This window comes from Mobula hypostoma, chromosome 24 (assembly GCF_963921235.1).
Source record: "Mobula hypostoma chromosome 24, sMobHyp1.1, whole genome shotgun sequence".
In the NCBI taxonomy this organism is placed as follows: domain Eukaryota; kingdom Metazoa; phylum Chordata; class Chondrichthyes; order Myliobatiformes; family Myliobatidae; genus Mobula; species Mobula hypostoma.
The window spans coordinates 25517861-25530520 of record NC_086120.1 but is presented as its reverse complement, the minus strand read 5'-3'; the positions used below and the strand labels follow the sequence as shown (position 1 = coordinate 25530520).

Genomic DNA, 12660 nt, shown 5'->3' with positions numbered 1-12660 from the left:
GGCTACAAAGATGCAAGTTTTCTCTCTCGATTAAATATTTTAATCGGTGTACACAGTGCACGGTGGCATTGTGTCTGAAGAGTGAGATAAGAGAAAGTGGGGTGCGGGTGGGTTGGTGGGAGCAGGAAACAGAGAAAAGGAAATCTGATTAAAGATAATGAAAGCAAGAAGAAAGTGACATATCCCCAGCAGCCCTGTGTTTGAAAATATACTGCTAGCACATCCACTCCACAAACTGACAATGATTATGCGCATTCCTAAGAGAATAGAACCCTGCAGAATTTATCCAAGAATATTTAAGGAAATGAGGGCAGGTGTAGAGGGAACTGTGGCTGTAATCATTCACAGGCTCCTTAAACACTGCAGTGCCAGACGGGTTATTTCTTGGAGTTTCATTTCCAGCCAATTAATTACATGCACATTTGGTTTATGCCTAGAGTTAGAAATGCACTGAATTATTCAGGCTGCATCTTATTTGGCGCATTAAAGATCGCAGCACATCGGAATGGGAGGAGATAATTCAGCTTCTCCAGCTTCATCTGCTTTCAGTTAATCTCCCCTTACTTGCCCTGGCTTTTTCTTGGTCTCGTTGGACCAATAAACCCTTGTCCAACAGGAACAAAGCAGAAATCTATCAGTGTCTAGTAAGTTTTAATTGTCTCCCCAGCAGCTGTGGCCTGTTGTGCAATGGTGATGCTTCCTCACGTCAGCCTCAAGTGGACTGGCTCGAATTTTTTGTACCACATTTTGGCTCCTCCTCCAAATTAAATAGTCTCTTCTTGTTCCTTAGTTACATCACTGCAATCACCTGGACTCAAGTGAACACAAGCCGAGTTTATCTATTTGCCTTCAAAGTGGTGACTCCACGCTCAAAAGAGCCTCAACTACATTTACTATTAACCTCGGGCAGCTTTAATCATGAGAAGATCCCTCAGCAACCTATTGAAGGACAGGGGAGCATCCTTCAGTCTTATGACCAGCAATTATGCATTAAACAAATTAGCCCTTCACTTACTCCTTTGGGATCTTCATGTGCATAAATTGTTATCAAAATTTCTACCTTATGACAGTGGTTACAATTCAATAGAGCTTCTTTGACCGGAAGTCATTTCCTGACAAGCAATAGATATGAAACATGATTCACAAATTCTTCATCTTTGATCATTTCCATGTCTGGTTCAGTTTCAGCTTTCCATTGAACTTCACAGCACATGAGGTGACCACTCAGCCCATCTAGACTGTGACAGCTCTGCAGATACGTACTTCACTTGCTCCTGCCCATACAGCTTTGCAAATATTTCCCTTTCGAGTAGTCGACCCTTTTGAATGGTCCTATTAAATGCAATCCCACTGCCCTTTTACAGTACTGATACTCCTCATCCCTGGAACCCACCCCCCACCAAAAAAAAACCACTGCATCCCCTTCAAGATCTTGACATTATTCCTTTTGGGAGCCCAAATTGTACACTGCATTCCAGCTGAAAAACAACTAATGTTTTATGAAGGATTAACACCACTTCCTCGTGTCAGATCTTACTGCTTCTATTTAGAAAGCCCACGATCTTATAAACATTTTTATTAATGCAGGATTTCCCTGCCTCCCTCAAAAATGTGTCCATCCCTCCCAGGCATTTCCTTTCCTGTAACTGCTGCGAAAACCTCTACTGAGATTCTAACTCGGTCAATTGATGTTTCTGTCAAGAGGCCAGGGCATTTTTCTAAATTAAAAACCCTACACCAAGTTTGTATAGCTGTCTATCTAGGTACAGAATTCTGGCAATTCCTTTCCAGAAAGCATTACAACCCAGTAAATGCCTTGGTCCTATGTGCACTTGGAATGTGGGCTGGGGGGCTGGGGTGTGAGGGGGAGGGCCTGGGGCTACTGGATACCAACTGAGATGTAACTTTGGCAGATCCCTCCTTGGGCACAGAACAATTGTTGCTTGGGTGTGTTGGTGTAGGGTGGGAGTGAGATGGGTTGGTGCTTTGAAGGTTGGGTGGGGACGAGCACCAGATTGGTTCCCAACTGTCTTCCATTTCATTGTCTCAGGGCACCCTAATGAGGCTGGCAGATGATGTATCATTGACGTGTGTCACGTCTGGGATTTGGAAAGGCCACAGGCAAAATGTACTCAGCAAGATCCCCAAAACAGAGATGAGAGAAGTAACTAGGTGCTCTGTTCTCAGTCACGATAGTTGTAATTTAAATATAGGTCAAGATGAGCAATAGCTTCTTTGATCACAACTGAATAATAATCGTGGAATTCTTTGTGCTCATTAGGTGCCTTACATAGAATGCAGAACAGTCTAGCACGAGACAGGCCATTCGGTCCACATTGCTGTGCTGACCCGGCTAAAAAGCAAATCAAAAACACCCCGCACTGAACCCTCCTACCTACACCATGTCCATATCCCTCCCAATTCCTTACATCCATGTGCCTATCCAAACATCAATTAAGAAGCTTCTAATGTGTTTGCCTCTACCACCATACCAGGCATCCACCACTCTCTGAGTAAAAAAAATATCCTTCACATTCCACTTGAACCTACCCCATCTCATCTTCAATGGATGCCCTCTGGTATTACACGTTAAATCCTGGGAAACAGATACTCTCCATCCACTCCATCTTGTAAACCTCTATCAGATCTTCCCTCACCTATGGTGCTCCAGTGAAAACAACCTAAGTATATCCAGCCTCTTGTGATAGCTCATGCCCTCTAAACCAGGAAACATTTCTTCTGCAGCCTCTCCAAAGCTTCAACATGCTTACTACAGTGGGGCAACCAGAACTGTAGGCAATACTCCAGATGTGGCCTAACCAGAGTTTCATAAAGTTGCAACATAATGTTGACTTTTTAACTCAATGCCTTGACTAATAAAAACAAGCATTCTTAACAACCTTATAAACATGTGTAGCCACTTTCAAGGAGCTATGAACTTGGACCCCAAGATCTCTCTGCTCATCAACACTGGTAAGGACCTCGACCTTAACAGTGTAATCTCCTTGCATTTACCCTACTAAGGAGAAACACCTCACATTTATCTGAGTGAATCGCCATCTGCCATTTTGCTGCCCTATCTGCAACTGATTTATATCACGCTGTATTCTTTGCCAGTCTTCTACACCATCCACAACACCACCAATCTTGGTATCATCCACAAACTTACTAATCCACCCATCTGCATTTTCATCCAGCTCATTTACAAACATCACAAATAGCAGAGGTCCCAGCACATATCCCTGTGGAACTCCACTAATTACAGACCTCCAACTTGAATAACTCCCTTCATCCACGACCCTCTACGTAAAAACCAGTTCCAAATCCAAACAGCCAACTTGCTGCGGACCCTGTGAATCTTAATCTTCTGGATGAGTGTCCCTTGAGGGACTTTGTCAAATGCCTGACTAAAATTCACGTAGACAACATTCACTACCCTACCCTAATCAATCTCTCTCGACACCTTATCAAAATGCTCAATCAAGTTGGTGAGGCATGACTTGCCACGCACAAAGCCATGCTGGCTCTCCCTGATTAAACTATGAGTTTCCAAATGCTCATGTATCCTCTCCCAAAGAATTTTCACCAGCAATTTGCTTACAACTGATGTGAGACTCACTAGTCTATCGTTCTCAGGATTTTCCCTTGTTCTCTTCTTAAGTAAAGGTACAACATTAGACACTCGCCAGTCCTCCGGGACCTCACCTGTGGCTAGAGAGGACACAAAGACAGAGGTCAAGGGTCCAGCGATCTCGTCTCTTGCCTCCTTCGATAACCTGGGGTAAATCCCATCAGGCCCCGGGGACTTATCCACCCTAATACTCATTAGGAGGCCCAACACTTCCTCCTTCTTGACCTCTAAACTCCCTAATGTATTTATACTCTCAGCACTGATCACCTGGTCCTCAATATCCTTTTCCTTAGTAAATACTGAAGCAAAGTACTTATTAAGTACCTCACTCACATTCTCTGCATCCAAACAAATGTTTCCGCCCCCCCTCCCACTGCTTTTATCCCTGAGTGGTCCCACCCTCTCCATAGTTATCTTCTTGCTCTTGATGTGTGTCTAGAGTGCCTTGGGATTCACCTTAATCCAAGGACTTTCCATGGGCCCTCCTGGTTTTCCCAATTCCTTTCTTTAGTTCTTTTCTAGCTTCTTTATTCTCCTTATGTGCTTCATTTGATTCTATCTTCCGAAGCTTTGCATACTTATCCTTTTTTCTTGACTAAATTCATCACCTCTCTGGACATCCAAGGAGCTCTTATCTTTCTATCCCTGTCCTTCCTTTTAACGGGAACACACCTTTTCTGTACTCTGTGCAATTGATCTTTAAGCACCCTCCACATGTCTGGTAAGGACCTGCAGGAGAAGAGGTGTTCGCAACTAATGCTTCTTCGTATGTGCTAATGCTGTCGTAATTTGCCCTTCTCCCATTTAAAACTCTCCCACAAGGACCATACCAATCCTTATCTCTAGCTATCTTGAAAATTAAAAAGTTCTGGTCACTGTTCACCCACTAAAAGGTCAGTCACCTGATCAGACTGATTACCCAACACCAGGACTAGTATGGCCACAGCTCGCGTTGGACCATCCACATATTGATTTAAGAAACCTTCCTGGATACACTTAACCAATTCTGGCCCATCTAAAACAAGAGAAAATCTGCAGATGCTGGAAATCTGAGCAACACACACACACACACACACACACACACACACACACACACACACACACACAATGCTGGAGGAACTCAGCAGGCCAGGCAGCATCTAGGAAAAGAGGACAGTCAACGTTTCGGGCCGAAACCCAGTCCTGCCAAAGGGTTTCAGCCTGACCTGAAACATTGACTGTACTCTTTTCTTAGATGCTGAGTTCCTCCAGCATTTTGTGTGTGTTGCTCTGCCCCAGCTAAGCCTCTTGCACTAAGAAAGTCCCAGTTTATATTAGGGAAGTTAAAATCTCCCATGACAACAACCCTATTATTTTTACACATTTCCTTCATCTGTTTACATGTCTGTTCCTCAATGTCCCAGTGGCTATTAGGGGGTTTGTAGTGTGATTACACCCTTCCTTTTCCTGAGTTCTACCCAAATGGACTCAGTGTCTGACCCCTCCATTATGTCTCCCCTGAATGCAGCTCTGATATTATCCCTGATCAGTAGTGCAACTCCACCACCACCCACACTCCCCCCCACACACACACTTTTTAACTCCACCTCTATCTTTTCTAAAACTTCGACAACCTGGTACATTACTCATCCATTCCTGCCCCTATCTCAGCTAAGTTTCAGTAATGGCAACAACACCGTAGTTCCATGTATTGATCCATGCTCTAAGTTCATCACCCTTACCCATAATACTCCTGGCATTAAAACATACACACTTCAAACTATCCAACCCAACGTACCTGTTAATTTGATTTTGGTTTTCCAATACTTTTCCTTCTGGTCCAATCCTTCCCTTACCGACCTGGAGCTCCATTTCCCAACCCCCTGAGAAGCCAATTTAAATTCTCCAGAGTAGCATCAGCAAGACTCTGGCCAGGATATTGGTTCCCCTCCAATTCAGGTCCAACTCACGTACAGGTCACCCCTTCCACAGAAGTGGCTCCAATGATCCAAGAATTTGAAACCCTGCCCCCTGCACCATCTCCACAGCCACTCATCATCTGTGCTATCATCCCATTTCTACCTGTGCTAGCCCATGGCACAGGGAGATTACGACTTTGGAGATCCTTCTTTTAAGCCTCTATATACTCAGTGCTTCGAACCTCTTTCCCTGTTCTGCCCATGGCATTGGTGCCAATGTGCACCCTGACCTCTGGCTGTTTCCCCTCCCCCTTGAGAATATACTTCAACCTCTCCAGTACATCCCGGACCCGAGCACCCAGGAGGCAACACACCATCCTGGTGTCTCCTTTCTGTCTCCTTAAGTATCAAGTCTCCTATAACTACTGCGCTGCCTGACTTTACCCTACCCTGCCGAGTTTCAGAGCAGCCACCAGTGCCCCCAGCCTGGCTGCTGCTGCCGTGATCTGATGGGTTATCCCCCTGGTACAGTGTTTTATCTCAGGAACAGGCCATTAATAGTCAGAATCAGAACCAAACTCCGGTTTAATAACAGCGGCATATGTCGTGATATTTGTTAACTTAGCGGCACCTGTACAATGCAATACAAGATAATATAGAGAGAAAAAAATAAATCCAATAATTAAATACACATTACAAATATGGTTTCAATTACATAAATTTTTTGGTTTGAACAAATCTATTTTATCAAGCCCTATTATATCGAATTTTTTTCCCAACCCTCTGTTATGGATCAAGCCTTTTTGATATGGAAAATGAAGGTATAATATGTTTTCGTGTTTTATTCTTGGATAACTCTTTACTGTCATTTGAACAGTTGTCTAACAAATATAATTTGCCCAGATCCTTTTTTTTTTAGATATTTACAAATTAGAAGCTTTTTAAATACCACGCTGCCTACATTTCCGATTTCATACCCAACTGATATCACGGAAAAAATTTTAAGTCTGAATCCTTATCAGAAGGGTTTAACAGCAATTATTTATGATATGATTATGAAAATACAGCCAGGTATACCTGATAAAATTAAGAATGAATGGGAAAGGGAACTTCAACTTCACTTACCTATAGACAAATGGGAGAAAATTTTTCAATTAGTTAAATTTTCCTCTATATGTGCTAAACATACGTTGATACAATTTAAGGTGGTGTATAGGGCCCACGTGTCTAAAGATAAACTAGCTCGTTTTTACTCTCATACAAGTCCTGTTTGTGACAGATGTCATCCTGAAGTAGCTTCTTTGACTCATATGTTCTAGTCTTGCCCTCTTTTGGAAAAATTTTGGAAAGACATCTTTGATATTATTTCAACAATTTAGCACATTGATTTACAACCTCACCCTATTACTGCAATTTTTGGTTTACCGATGATGGAACAGAGTTATTTATCCTCTTCAGCTTGTCGGATGATCGCATTTGTTACATTAATGGCTAGAAGATCCAGTTTATTGAATTGGAAAGAGATCAATCCTCCTACTACATTTCAATGGTTTACCCAAACTATATCTTGTTTAAATTTAGAAAAAAATCAGAAGTGTCACTTTTGATCCTTGGGTTAAATTTGAAGAGTCTTGGAGGCCATTTATTCAACACTTTTATATGATGTAGCTTGACCTTTTCCGAAACCTTTTTATTAACCTAAAATATATGGACAGAGGAGCGGAGTTAACGACATAAATGATTGTATTCGATGTAATATAATAGCCCAGCTTTGTTTAGTTTAGTTTTTGGTTCGGTTTAGTTTTGTTATTTTTTATATTCATTTTTTTTTCCTGGATATTTTTTCATTTTTCTTTTTATCATGTTTAATTATATTAAGAGTTTGGGAGGCCTAATATACTTGTATTATCTGTAGTTTTACTTGCATATGTCAATTACCAATAATATAATCCCAATCTCTTTGTATTAGTATTGTTGCTATGTTTATGAATTTGAAAATTAATAAAAAGATTAAAAAAGAAAAGTAAATCAATTACAGTAAGTATATGTATGTATATTAAATAGTTAAATAAAATAAGTGCAAAAACAGAAATAATGGTAGAAATAATAATAGTGAAATATCCCCACGTCAATATACTGGAATCAACAGCCAACATTACATGCTCTTTAAAGCATTCCATTCAGAGCATAGATCTATTGCTGGCAATAGCAGCGGTTTCTGCCTACCACTGCTGCTGGCAAGCCGTATTCTTAGACGACCCTGCCTTCAAAGCTGGACAGGAACAAATTTCAGAATGAAGCCCTGCAACCAGGAAAGGATAGTGATACATTGTCAAACGGTGCTGCTGGGTGACCTGATGTATAACCTGTCAGGGGTGGTGTTCCTATGCACCTGTAGCCCTGGTCCTGATTAATGAGGGTTAGGAGATTAGCAGTTACAGTAGATCTGGTGGATAAATTCATGGCATTTTATGAATGGCAGATGCTGAAGACACTGGATGTCAGAGATTGAGGAAGTGCACATTTAGGGTTATAATCAAAGGTTTGCACTGCAACCATCTGAAGAGACTCTTGGACTAACAACCACTATATTACCCCAACCCCATGTGCTGCAGTGATGGGGCTTAGCTTGGTTGTTGAGGAGATCATGAGCAATCGGGGATTAAGCCCCAATGACGGGGGGGGGGGCGGAGAATGGGCCAAACCAGAGAGTCCACCTCATTTGAATACTGAGCATGAATTAGCACAGGCCGGCAGGTTACAACAGGTGATCGGTTTCTAGGAGGGAAGATGAGCAGTCCCGAAACAGAAACAGATTTTGTATTAGTGACACATTTAAAAGTTGCTGGTGAACGCAGCATCTCTAGGAAGAGGTACAGTCGACGTTTTGGGCCGAGACCCTTCGTCAGGACTGCCAGCATCTGCAGATTTCCTCATGTTTGTAATAGTGACAGCCCTTAACACTGTAGCAACTTCCAATCAGCTGCCAGCATCAGTACTTTACAAATTTGTGAATCATGTTTCACAGCCTATCACAAAATGGTTTCCAGTCAAAGAAAGCTCAACTGTTGTGTAACCACTATGATAAGGTAGATATTTGGGCAACAATTTATGCACATCAAGGTCCCAAATGAGTAACAGAAGGGGTAACGCACACAAAATGCTGGAGGAACACAGCGGGCCAGGCAGCATCTACGGAAAAAGAGTACAGTCGACCTCCAGTATCTGCAGGTTTTCTCTTGTTTGTGAATAGAGGGGGTAATTTGTTTGATGCACAAATGCTGATCAGGAAACCGGTGGCTGCTCTCTGTGCTTTGGCAGGAAATCACCAACCCAAGTCAACAGAAGAACACTCAACAGCGTGGGCTCCTTCTGCCTTTCACTTTGATCTTCATTTCAGCCACCCACCTTGGTCCTGTAATACTTCCGAAAAGTTTAATGAAACAAACAAACTCAACCACTTGGAAACTCAGCAATTGTTTGAGGGTGGGGAGATGCGAGCCAGAATTCTGTTGCACCATGACTGACGATGTGCTTCCCGACAGCATTCTGAATGGCCTAGCTCGTTTTAAGGTCCCACTCCCCTCTCTACCAATGGAAACAGTTTCTGTATCAAATCTATGTCATAATAAAGCATGGCAAGTTTAGTTCAGTCTTCTGAACTCAAGGGAACACGAACTAAAAGCAACACAATCAGGCAGTGCTGAACGTGAATCACGTAACTCTTTTGATGTCTGCTACCATTGTCCCAATGCATTGTTGTGACACAAGGTAACTCTATATACTACTGACGCACAACACTCATAAGTGTAAAGAGAGAGTAATGTCTCTCCCAAAAGCTATTTACTAAATAGCTCCTTATAGACAAAAATGGATAAGATAGCTCCTTATGGACAGTAAACGATCAAGGCAAGCAGATCGAAAAATGATGCAGATCGGAGAAAAATGTAATTAACTGTGGGGCTGAATGGTATCCTCCCAGGTTATTGAGACAGCTCAGTGTCGGCTGTGCCCCTGATTCCGGTTGTTGACTACAGAGAGGTTACTACAGCGTCGGAAGTGCCATCTTACGGGTGAGATGCAAGGCAAGAGCCCCGTGTGCCTTCCCGGGTGAACGTAGAAGGTCCCACAGCGCTTGCTGAGACACAGGACACATATTTCTGGTTTCTTAGTCACTATTTACTCAACTATCCGCACTAAAACAAGGTGAGCTGCTCGCCATCGGGTTATTTTGGTTGGGAGCTTGCGTGTTTTCTATAACACAGCTGTGACATTTCTAATGTACTACACCAGTCTGCAAAGCGCGTAGAGATGCGTTACGGCTGTGAAAGGTACAACTAAAACGTAGATTTTCTTAACCACCTCTTCTTCAAATAAATGAACAAACGATAAGATACACATTACCGAATAAATAATTCACTATTTCTCCACGTTATTTATTGCAGAAAAAAACAGACCAAAAATAAACAATGCCCGTCGTTGAGTATGAGAGATGCACGGAAATATAGAGACATCCACACGAACAATCAAAGGCACAGAGGGGTGAGAACGATAGACACACAGGGGTGCACAAAAGGAGAGAGGGAGAAAGAGGGAACACGGGGAGTTAGTCTCACACACACACACACAGAGGTAGTGGCATTGAAAGGCGCGCACACATACGGACCGAGATACACACGTTAGGCTATAAGAAATTCTGATGCATTAAATTTGCATTTTGCTATGAAATAATCGGCATTTGGTTGGTGTCGCTTGCCTGCTGACGCTCAGGCCGGATGGGTACAGGAGCAATACCGAGCTGAGCACCAGAACGGGTTCCTGTACATCCGGGCGGGGGGGTGGGGGGTCACACTGTTCCTGCCGCCCACCTTCTCCGCACGATGCCCTCCTTCACACTCGGTTGTTGCTGCAGCTTAGGCAGACAACCCGGTGGCTGCAAACCCCGGGACAAGGTGCGTGCCGCCACCCCTCGGCCATTGCCCCGTCCATTACCCCACTTACCCAGAAGTTACCCCCAAAGTGTTGCATCTCGACCCCGAGAGCCGCTGCAGATCTGATACTGCTCCAAACAACTGACATACCGCCGGCCACGCCCCCTTTACCTCATTGGAGACAACACCCTTCCGTCAAATCCCAAGGCCACACCCCCATTTCATAGCCCGCAAAACCCGTCAATCACATTTTAGAATCCGCCTACTTTCCGAAATTAAAACCCAGCCCTTCATATCGATTGGCTGTTCTTAATAAAGCTCGCCGAATATGTAATGATTATTGGCCAACTATTTCATTTAGTAACGAGTAATTGGTTAACAATAACGTCCATTATTTGAAATCCTGCCTCCTAATTTGGTTATTTGGGGCGAATAATTTATTTATCGATACTGGCTAATCTACAATTAAGAAATTGGAACTACTGTAAATAAACGGTCCTGTCCATTCACATTACACTCCTTGCTTAATCCGACTAAAGAGATTTATTCTCATAGTTTTAAAATTATTTTTTAAATGTTAATAGCCTCCGAAGTTGGTCTTTCCCACAAATGTACACTCTCTCGGTTTGCTCGATAAGAATCCCATGTAAGTTCTATGTAAGTTCGCTGACTCTGTGATTATAACTTTTTAAGGCCTTTATCATATAACTTCAGACTCCGCAGTATAGCTCGCTTGCGCTTTCTTCAAAGTTTCAAATCTCTGATTTCACGTTTTGAAACTTACTGCACCTTCTCATTACGTGACTGTGTAGTTTTTCTGTGGTGTATTGATTATATTCATTTAGAATTTTTCTCAATGTTAAAGGAATCCTGTGGTCTAACATTTTTTCCCAATAAATTCATCAAATCCCTTGCAGTTGAGCTCCAAGGCCTCTGTTGAAGGAAATGAGGAACCAATTTATTCGAGACCGCACACAAAGGAGCTGGGGGAACTCAATGGGTCGTGGCCATGGAGCTCTACCATTACGGACCCTCGGTTGGAAGCACCTGAAGGGAAGCGACCAGTCAGTGTTTCCGACTGGGACACTTCATCAGCACTAATCTCCAGAGTTCACCATTTCAACAACTCCAGGCTAATTCTCCATCTTACTGAGGTGCAAAGCAACCACTTTCTTGCGGGAGACGGTGAAGTTTCTACGCCGGAAAGTGTGGAGACTCAGTCATCAGAGATATTCAGGGAAACGCGTGCACTTTTAAAAGGTCAGGCTCTGGGGAACGGACACAGAAGAGGCCAGGGGTAGATCAGCCATGATTATATTGAGTGGTGGGCAGACCTGTCGTCACGTGGTACTCCGAAGTACATTATTTTCTCGCTCTACTACCTGTGTTTGAACTCAAACCATATCCCATTCACCTATCATGTAATAGTTCCCTTTTGTGAAACCTTCACTCTCATTTCAAGATCCTTCAGTAGCTTTTCAATCACCTCCATTCCTTCCAACCCTTTGAAATCCCTATGTTACTCCAATTCTTGAGCTTTTGCCCATCCCTGGTGGCCATTGATGGGCTCTGTTCTTTTAGCTGCCTCTACTCCTAACCTCTAAAATTCCCTTCCTAAACTTTACTGATCAAACCTCTTGTCTGGCACACGGAGATTGGCTTATTGATCCGAAGATGCAAGTTTAATTCCTGCCATGACAGCTGGGATATCTTAAATAAATCAAATAGGCTGTATAAAATCTACAAATTTGACCGTGGAGCTACCAGACTGTTGAAAACCCCCATCACATTCACTAATTGCCATCAAAGGAGGAACTCCGGCCTATCTGTGGCTCTGGGCTAACTAATGTGGCTGGCTCTTTGTACTTACCACTTCTCTGAAGTTGTCTAGAGAGTCAGGCCCAAGCAAGTAAAATATTAACCTTGCCAATGATGCCCTATGCTCTCTGAATGAACAAACAACAAAAAAAAATCTCTTCTGTAAACCCTGCCTCTAAGAGTGAGCTTTTTGGCCATGTGCCTAATACTTTTTATATGACTTGACATCAAGGTATGTTTGTTGATGCTTCTACGAAGATTGGGAAATATTTTACTTTATTAGATGTGTATATGACATTATTTTATTGACTAAGTCAGTCACCAAACTCCATGATATCAATGCACGATTGTTGCAAATTAACAAAATGTTATAAACACTTTT

At 42.7% G+C, this 12660-nt stretch overlaps 1 protein-coding gene across 2 annotated transcripts in view; it reads right to left on the bottom strand.

The window, feature by feature from the left end:
- The window catches only part of LOC134337486 (F-BAR domain only protein 2-like), an 82533-nt gene extending 70179 nt beyond the window's left edge, over positions 1 to 12354 (bottom strand). Inside the window, exon 1 of one of the 2 annotated variants that reach the window (XM_063032545.1) lies at positions 12331 to 12354. Coding sequence is in view for 1 of the 2 variants with exons in the window: in XM_063032544.1 (XP_062888614.1) it covers positions 10531 to 10608 (78 nt within the window). In the remaining variant the exon portion in view is untranslated. Of the gene's footprint in view, positions 1 to 10530; positions 10612 to 12330 lie in introns of those variants that run through there. The other variant, XM_063032544.1, reaches the window with a different exon arrangement.
- Between the last annotated feature and the right edge of the window lie 306 nt (positions 12355 to 12660).